At 43.8% G+C, this 8,553-nt stretch overlaps 1 protein-coding gene across 2 annotated transcripts; it reads right to left on the minus strand.

Annotated features, from left to right (window-relative positions):
• Nucleotides 1-513: 513 nt before the first annotated feature.
• Nucleotides 514-8,153, minus strand: LOC148041204 (uncharacterized). 2 transcript variants are annotated; one of them, XM_087678050.1, is made up of 4 exons: nt 7,619-8,153; nt 1,830-7,526; nt 1,612-1,741; nt 514-828 (listed from the first exon to the last, which is right to left on the minus strand). In XM_087678050.1, the coding sequence occupies exons 1-4, from the start codon at nt 7,730-7,732 to the stop codon at nt 710-712; spliced, it is 6,060 nt and encodes a 2,019-aa protein (XP_087534176.1). In that variant the 5' UTR covers nt 7,733-8,153; the 3' UTR covers nt 514-709. The 2 variants fall into 2 exon arrangements, with proteins under 2 accessions (XP_087534176.1, XP_087534185.1); XM_087678059.1 differs by having other exon boundaries at nt 1,830-7,387; nt 7,619-8,152.
• Between the last annotated feature and the right edge of the window lie 400 nt (nt 8,154-8,553).

The raw sequence follows: 8,553 nt of genomic DNA on the forward strand, positions 1-8,553 counted from the left end.
AGAGAGGGGAGAGAGATAAAAAAGGGAGAGAGAGAGAGAGAGAGAGAGAGGGAGGTAACTTGTATGTGAGAAAATTCACAAAGAGGAGAGGTGTGAAAAGGGTGGGGAGAGAGAGAGATTGGCAATAAATAGTGAGATAGATCCAAAAAAGAGAGAAAATAGTGAGCACGCATGCAACCTCTTATGTTCGAGGACGCAAAAGAAGAGTGTGTTCATGCTATGGTTGTGCAATTGTATAGATGTTACAACTATATAGATGTTATAGTTGTGCAATGGAAGCGAATTATATGGTGTTTTTACATTCAAGGATGGCAAAGTTACTATGCGATAGGGACCCTGTTGCCCCGCTTTGCCTCGCTGCCGCAAAGCAGGATAGCATTCCTTGCAAGAGATAGTGTTCCTTGTAGGGGATTGTAATTCCAAAGGATATCAGGATGTACTTAAAAGATTCCAAACATATGAGTTGCTTGTAAGAAGACTTAAAAGACTGTAAGAAGGGCCATGCTGTGTAGGTTTAGCCTAAAAATATGAAGCACTGAGCTTCTTTATTGCCTAGCAAAACACAGTACAAACGTAAATCAAAGTTTCAGTAGAAACTTGAAAATACAAACTTTGAAATAACAAATAATGGCTGCATCATCATTATAATAGTATATATAAGTAACCAACGTCAGCGAGATGCTGGAAGTTGCTTGATTAAAGGACTGCATCATCGAAGATGGGATCTTGCCAATTCTCTCTTAGACGATCTGGGTGGCTGTGGACTGCTGGCTGCAACATGTGGCTGTGGACTGCTGGCTGCAACATGTGGCTGTGGACTAGCCAAATCTGCATTCATACACATTGAGTATGAGGACCCCATCACATTCCATGTACATAAGCCTGTGCTTCACTACTATTTGTGGGTCCTTGATTTAGAACTTATATGATGCACCTGGTCTTTTTATGAACACAGCTTACAACTTTAAACATACCTTGAAAGGCTAGCTAGCCTGCACTGCTTAAAACTTTAAACATTCCTTGACAGCATAATGCAGGCATCAAAGTGGGAATTTGTCTAAAACTTCCTGTGGAAGTTAGATTGTTTCAGCTGGCTTTGAGCATGAACTTTATATCCCTGTGAAGCCACCCCCACTTGCCTAATGGAAGCCCCTGACAAGTAATGTTGAGCTTTTTATTCTGGCCTTTCCAAAAGCCAGAATCCAAACTTGTACTATGACTTCCAGGGCTGAACTGGATGCTATGGTGTATCAACACAGGTTGCACCAGGCTAGATGGGCTATCACAGACGTAGAAGAAGGAACTAAACAGCAACATCAAATAACTTCAAATCCAACAAAGAGGTCAGGTCAGGGAAGGATGTTTAGCATTAGCTAGAAATTACCTTCAGTACCTCCATAACAAGGAATTGAACTACCTTAGATATCTTCACAGACCTAATAGCAGGAGAAATCAAATGCAAGTTCTGCTCTCAAACAATCTTTAATATCTTCCAAGACATAGTAACAGAAGAATCAAAAACTGCAAGCTCTACTCTTAGGAAACAAACAAAGAGATTAGAAAAGGGAAGGACATCAAGCATCTGCTGGGATTAGAGACTGCCTTCAATACCTTCATACGTTGACAGAAGGTTTCTGGGCCGTGGAGTTTGATGGACCTTGGTTGAGGGTGTTCGACTTGCAGTAGAAGGTGTATGCCTAATGTTAGAAGGTAAGGCCTTCAATGCAGACCTCTTGCTGGCCTGTTTGACATAAACCAGGCTTGAATTATTGAATAAGGGCATAAATATGAACAATTCTTTGACTAGTAATGATTAAATTCATACTTACAGAGGCAAGATGTCTGGCTGGATATGCCATGTTCTTGTTTGATGGCTTCTTGGTAGAGAGCTCATTTTCTTTGCATATCACCCTATTCAAATCATGTTGTTGTTGTGACTTTTCATGCACATTCTCTATTGGAGCTATTGTAGTGGAATCCACCTCATCCTTCTGCTCAGGAACATCCCCATAGACAATTTCAGCCAGAGCCAAATCCGTGCTTTCTGCTCTCACAAGACAACCAAGTGCTTCCGAACCTACCTTCTCAATCTGTATTTCCTCTTCACTCTCAAAGGACTGTGTAGCTTCTTCCTCCAGTACCAAATTTGCAGCATGATCTTGGGCCTCTGGTACTTGCAAGATTGCCTTATCCTTTATTGCCAACTTATAAAATTTCTCGACTGGAATTTCCTTAGACCAAAACTCTTGCACAGTTGTAGACATAGTACCAACAGGCACATCCTCTGCAATGCACTCGACTAAGCTGAAGTCAGCTGTCATTTCATGTGAATGGCTGGCCTCTTGAACCTTGTCCTCTCCCAATACCTCCAGATTATTCTGACCTTGATCTTCAATTAGCCCCTCTGTAATTTTGCCCGTTTCCGGTGAAGTTTTAGTTCCAGTTTCCCCATAATCATCTATAATCTTGGCTGTTTCCTGGGAAGCTTCACGTTCAGTTTCACCCTGATCTTCCGTAATTTTGCTTGTTTCTAGTGAAGTTTCACTTTCAGTTTCCCCATGATCTGCCTGTATGGCCGACATACTGACCTGGTTAATTCCGTCTTCCTCCTTTACTGGATAGTCTGACAGAGAGTCTTCTTTGGTAATTTCTTGCAGATAAGCTTCCTGCCCATTATTTATCAAGGTTGAACCCGCCTGTGTCTCATCTGACAGATCTTCATTCAGCCCTTCAGTGTTTACACAAACAACTTCATCAATCTTGTTGGCAGAGCTTTGAACCACCACCCCTTCATCTTTCATTTCCACCTCCATATCCTGGACTCCAAGACCCACATTCAATAAAAGCTTGGGCTCATCATATACGTCTGTTTTGTCTTCGCAGGGTCCTCCACACACGTCTGATTGGTAGTGATTATTGACATCTGCAGCATCAATTTCATCTTCCATTTCCTCTTTCATGGCTCCAAGGCCCTCATTCAATAAAAGCTTGGACTCTTCATACACATCCGTTTTCTCTTCACTGGGTCCTCCACACATGTCCGGTTGGTAGTGACTATTAACATCTGCAGCATGAATTTCTTCTTCCATTTCCGCTTTCAGGTCTATTGGATCCAGACTCTCTAATACAGCACTTTTGTCTGTTGGCTCCATGCTGTCCAAAATGGCAGATGGTGCGGCTGAGAAGCAGTCTGTGTTCACAGATTGCAGTCGCTCAGGGGCATCCACATCCTCCGTCAGATCATTTTTGCCCAGGGGCACATCATTTGATTCAGGAATGGAAAGGAACATTATTGGTTTTGCTGAAGTATTAGTAACCGGAACATCCTTTTCCTTAACATTGTCAATTCCCTCGGCAGCTAGCAGGTCATCCTTTACTACAGGTCCATTGTTTGATTCAGCACTAAATAATTGTGCTGAAGGGTTAATTTCTGAAGAATTCTCCTCCCTAGCATTGTCCAACCCCTCAATACGTAGCAGGTCAATCCCCCCATAAACGTCAGTTGTAGACTCCTTTTTTGTTTGGCCCTTAAGTTCCTCTACCTCATCTGCCGTGAAGTTCAACCTTTCATCAACAGATTCTGCAATCTGATCACCTCTTTCTTCCATGTCTCTTGAGCATCCTCCCCGGATACCCGCCAGTGAATGAGTTGCATTAGAATCATCCGGTTGATCTAGTCCTTCACAATATTCAGTTTCGATCCCCGCGTTTTCTACACAGGTGGGCAGTTGAACAGACTTGTTAGTCACCTGCTCTGTAATGGTCTCCTGTACATCATTTTTCATGAGGCTTAATTTGTCAGGAGTTTCAACAATCTTATGTACTGCTAATCCACTCTTTGCATCAACTATTTCGATTTCATCTTGTCCATCCATCAAAGTTACTTGGTCTGGAGATTTCTGATGCTGGACTATGTTGGTCAGCTCAAGTGGTCCAGAATCTGACTGCATGAGAACAGTGAGAAGTGCATCAGCTCCCTCTGAAACATCACTGCTACTATTGAGAGTGTCTACATTTTGGGCACATATTCCACCTTCGAGTACTTCCTCTTCCATGTTGTCCGGGTTCTGCTCCAAAGCACTAGATTCCTTAAGGCCTTTTGAATTTGCCTGGTTCTCATCCTCTGCTTCTTGCACAACATTACAGTTCTCAGGAGTCTCCATGTCTGGCTGCTCCGTTTCTTCTTCCTGGACCATATTTGCATGCATGAACTCTAGAGGAGCTTCGTCTGTTTGGACAATTACATCAGCAGATGCCTCGTCTGCTTCCAACTTCCAACTGTCATTTGCATTATTTGACATGCCAGAGTCACTCATCTGAGTTGTAGCTACTTCAACTGGGCATTCGTCCCCACCTTCTGTGTACCTTTCCTTTATCGGGTTGTCTTTCATTAATTGAAGCATCTCAGGTAGCGATGCAGCAGCCTGTTTGGTGAGAGAAGCAGTCAATCCAGTGCTGCCCTCTACTGGAGATTTCGCTTTCATATCCGAGCCGCATTGATCAAGTACAGAGGCATCAATTAAAACTTCCTCTCCTTCATTTTTCTCTCGTTGGTTCACAGCCGGCATGTCAGCCTCTGTAGTTGTTGGGCCAGTTGCAGCAGCTTCTGCACTTGACCAGCTTTCTTCCCATTGCAAGTAGACTGAATTTGCTACTGTATTATATTCATTCGACTTGGTAAAATCTGCTGCTACACTACTGATTTCAAGACTCATTTCCCCTTCGTACTTAGTTTTCTCAAACACCACATTGGATCCTTCTGTCATGCTCTCAAAAGGAATGTCCCCGGACTCTCCTGCTTCTCTGTCCATAATTTCAGTTTCACAGATTTCGATACCACTGGCGTCTTTGTCCTGGTTCTCTGCTGCGTCATAGTCCTGTATATCCCAGTCTTCTTCTAAATCACACTCTTCAGCATCAGAAGCAGAGTCTTCTTCCCATTCTGAGAGGGAATCCCCTTTGTCCGATTCTCCTTCAGAAGAATAATCTTTCTCTGTATCAGAGAACTTATCTTCTTGGGTACAGGAGCTCACTTGTAGGTCAAGGGAACCATTCTCCTTACAAAATTCTTCTTCTGTCCCCGATATGTGTTCCTGACATTCTTCTTCCTCCCCTTCTTCTACTCCTTCATACTCAGAGGAGTAGTAGTCTTCTTCATCAGAGTAATCACCTTCAGTTTCAACTTCTTCCATATCTTTTGGTGAAGCAATTATTGCATTGCATGACTCTTGTTCTTCTATCTGTCCCATCGTTTCTATCTGCTGCACATCCTTTTCACAATCCATTTTAATCTCCTCAGTGTTTGTGTCTTCTCTTGCAGATCCACCAGTTTCTTCAGATGCTAACAGAACAAGCTTTTCAGCTGCATCTTCCACAATCTCAGTGACATCAGCTTTAAATGTACCACTGTCATCAGTGCTTACATATTTTTCAGCCAGATCCTCCACAATCTCAGTGGTATCAGCTTTAGACATACCACTACCACCAGTGCTTTCATGTGTACTTCCATTTGCATCTTCAAGATGCTCAGTGAGTGAGTTCTTTTCGGTAGCAACTGGCTGATCAGATGGAGAGGCATCAAGGTCATCGAGGTAAATGACCAGGCTATCTTCTGGAAGTGTCATATCTGAGCAATTTCGAAGGCCATCCAGATTCTCAGGCATTAAGGTTACGTTATCAGTTTGACACGAATTCAGCAGTTCTGCATCCTTAATTGAATCAGCTTGACATGAATTCAGGAATTCTGCATCCTTAATGGACATGGTGCACGATCCTTCACTAATCCCTAAACCTGATTTTGAGTTGTCACAACTTTCTGTTGTAGTGTGGGGTTCCGGGAGCTTAGGCTCAGGACTACTTAAAGTTCCTTTTTTATCTACAATCTCAGTGACTTTGACATCCTGATTATCACTAATGGAATCGGTTATTTTTTCTGATACTTTCTGAGTAGCATTGTTCCTCAAAGACCTTCCAGTACGAGGTTCTGACTTGTTCACTTTTGCTTGAGTTGCTGCATGGTTTGCAGCTAGTTTGGCCTGTCCCTTTTTCAGAGGTTCCATGTACCCTTTTTTATTCCTGCTTGACCTACCCATACGAGGGTTTGAAAACTTTTCATCTTTTGGTTTATCACAAGTTGATGAGGCGGTTTTGGAATTTCTAGACATTGTTACATTCGTGGGTTTGGCCACATTCCTTAGCTTTGTGTTACTACAACCCTCTGACAAAGCAGCTGTCTTCATCTTAGCAGAGACATTTTTAGCTAACTTTGGGCTTTTCTGTGAATCTTCCTCTGTTTTTAACCTCCTTAAAGACATCTTATTGGTCACCTCTGAAACAGAGTTAGTGACCTTTTGCTCCCTGGGATGCTCTAGATTTGAACTGTCGTGGCTTTCCTGCTCGACAGCAATTGCCTTTGTCTGGAAAAGCTTGATTTCAGAAGTTGCTAGTGTCAATCGTCTGCTCCTTCGCAAGTTTTCTGTACTGGTAGACTGTTCTGCTCCAAGATCCATAGAATCCACACGAAAATCAGGCTGATGTTCTTCAGTTGGGGAATTAGTTTTGGTAGAATCAACTACTGAATTCTGATTGAATTTTATGTCAGTCCCAGCCAAAGTCAGACGCCTACTTCTCCTCAGTTTTTCCTTACCTTCTTCCTCTTCACATTTAGTTTCTGACCCACAGAAAGCAGAACCCTTATCTGCTCCATCTTGGACTCTGGAATCGCCTGAATTGTGTCGTTTCCTGTTACTTCTAAGCCTCCTTGCATTTTGATGTGACACTGCTGATTCCTTGGAATTTTGGTTTTCAATAACATTTGGGCCCTTCTTGTGATGCCTTGCAAGTTCTTCCGTCTTGTTCTCAGACAAAACCTTGTGTAAACCGCTCCTAGTGCTGATAACTTTCTCAGTGAGAGGAACTGTTGCAGGGCTGTTAAGAGTGAGATGCGGATTTCTACCGGCTCCCTGAAGCTCCCCCTTAGGGTCTCCATTGGCAATTATTCTCCCACTTCTGGTCCTCCTCTCAGCTGCAGAAGAAGGGGTTGTTACATTAGAGCCATTTTCAGTGTGAAGCTCTGCCTCTTTATATCTGATTTCCACATTTTCAGAGAATGTAACAGCCCCCTTCTTTCTTGGGGCTTGCAACTGCTTGACTTTATCCTTGTGGCATATTTCTTCTTCAGGTTCTGTCCATACAACCTTCCCTTTGGACTTGGGGCTTACTGAGCGGCTTCCAGGCGAACGCACCTTCACCTTCCCTTTGCGAAGGACAATTCCAGTGCTTCTAGGCTTGAGCAGGGTCTTACCCTGAGGGGATCTGCTCTCCATCTTGACTGTCTGTCCTTTGGATGCAAATTCAGCCTCCAGTTCCTCTTTTCCACTGTGTTTCTCTACATTGGAAGATAAATTAGCTTGTGAGGAAACATCTCCTCGCCTTCTAGTTGCAGGCTTGCTGGGAATTTCCATAATTTTATCATTTTTCTGCACAATTCTTCTTGATCTACCTATTTCATCAAGAACCTGAGGCTTCTGCCACACACAAACCGACACATTGTGTATGCATTAAGAAAATTCAGTAAAGAAATACCTTAGGAGGAGGGACTAACAGCAAAATTCTTCACCTTGAGGAGAGCACAGAGGGCATCAGCCATCTCCACGTTGGTGGAATTGGCAGGAATGCCATGCTTCTTGCAGAGGAGCTGCAGCTGTCGCCGGGGCAAGGAGTGGTAATCCATGGGGAGGGCAGAATTGGAGCGGGAAGGCAGCTAGGGCAAGCGCGGCCAGCAAGAAGAGCATGAATTCTCCCCTTCTGGCTTGGGCGAGGGACTGTGATGGCGCTCCTCTGAGTCCGGCAGTGGCAACTCTCTCTCTCTCTCTCTCTCTCTCTCTCTCTCTCTCTCTCTCTCTCTCTCTCAGAGTCACCTCCCTCCCTCCGAATTCAAATGAGATCCAAGAGCATGAATTCCCCCCTTCTGGCTTGGGCGAGGGACTGTGAGGCGCTCCTCTGAGTCCGGCAGTGGCAAATCTCTCTCTCTCTCTCTCTCTCTCTCTCTCTCTCTCTCTCTCTCAGATTCTTCGATCACACACACACACACACACACTCTCTCTCTCTCTCTCTCTCTCTCTCTCTCTCAGAGTCACCTCTCTCCCTCCGAATTCAAATGAGATCCCCAAGAACGCCTGCCCGCCCAGACCGTTTTATGTATCGCCCTCCATTCAAATTCAAACTTTGTACCATTCAAATTTGCCTTTCTACCAACGGTCGTAAATCCCCCCCCGCCCACAAAGAACACAACACATCTTAGATACGGTCATTGGAAAGTGTGCCAGCCTTAGGACTATCTTGTATATAGCGGCTGGCCGATCATGGCAGCCACTTCCGGGCTTCAACTCTAAAGGCCACATATCACAAAGGCCTTCCTTTACCTCTACAGACATACATATACCTAGGTATGGAATTTTACACTCCAATAGATAGGATTGCATTAAATCAAAAAATTTCCTTCGGTAAACCGGTGAGCCTAGTTAATATAGGCTTAGCAGGCAGCAATATATT

The sequence above is a fragment of the Lygodium microphyllum genome, chromosome 1 (genome assembly GCF_053477565.2).
Source record: "Lygodium microphyllum isolate KBCC chromosome 1, Lygodium_microphyllum_v1.1.10, whole genome shotgun sequence".
In the NCBI taxonomy this organism is placed as follows: Eukaryota; Viridiplantae; Streptophyta; class Polypodiopsida; order Schizaeales; family Lygodiaceae; genus Lygodium; species Lygodium microphyllum.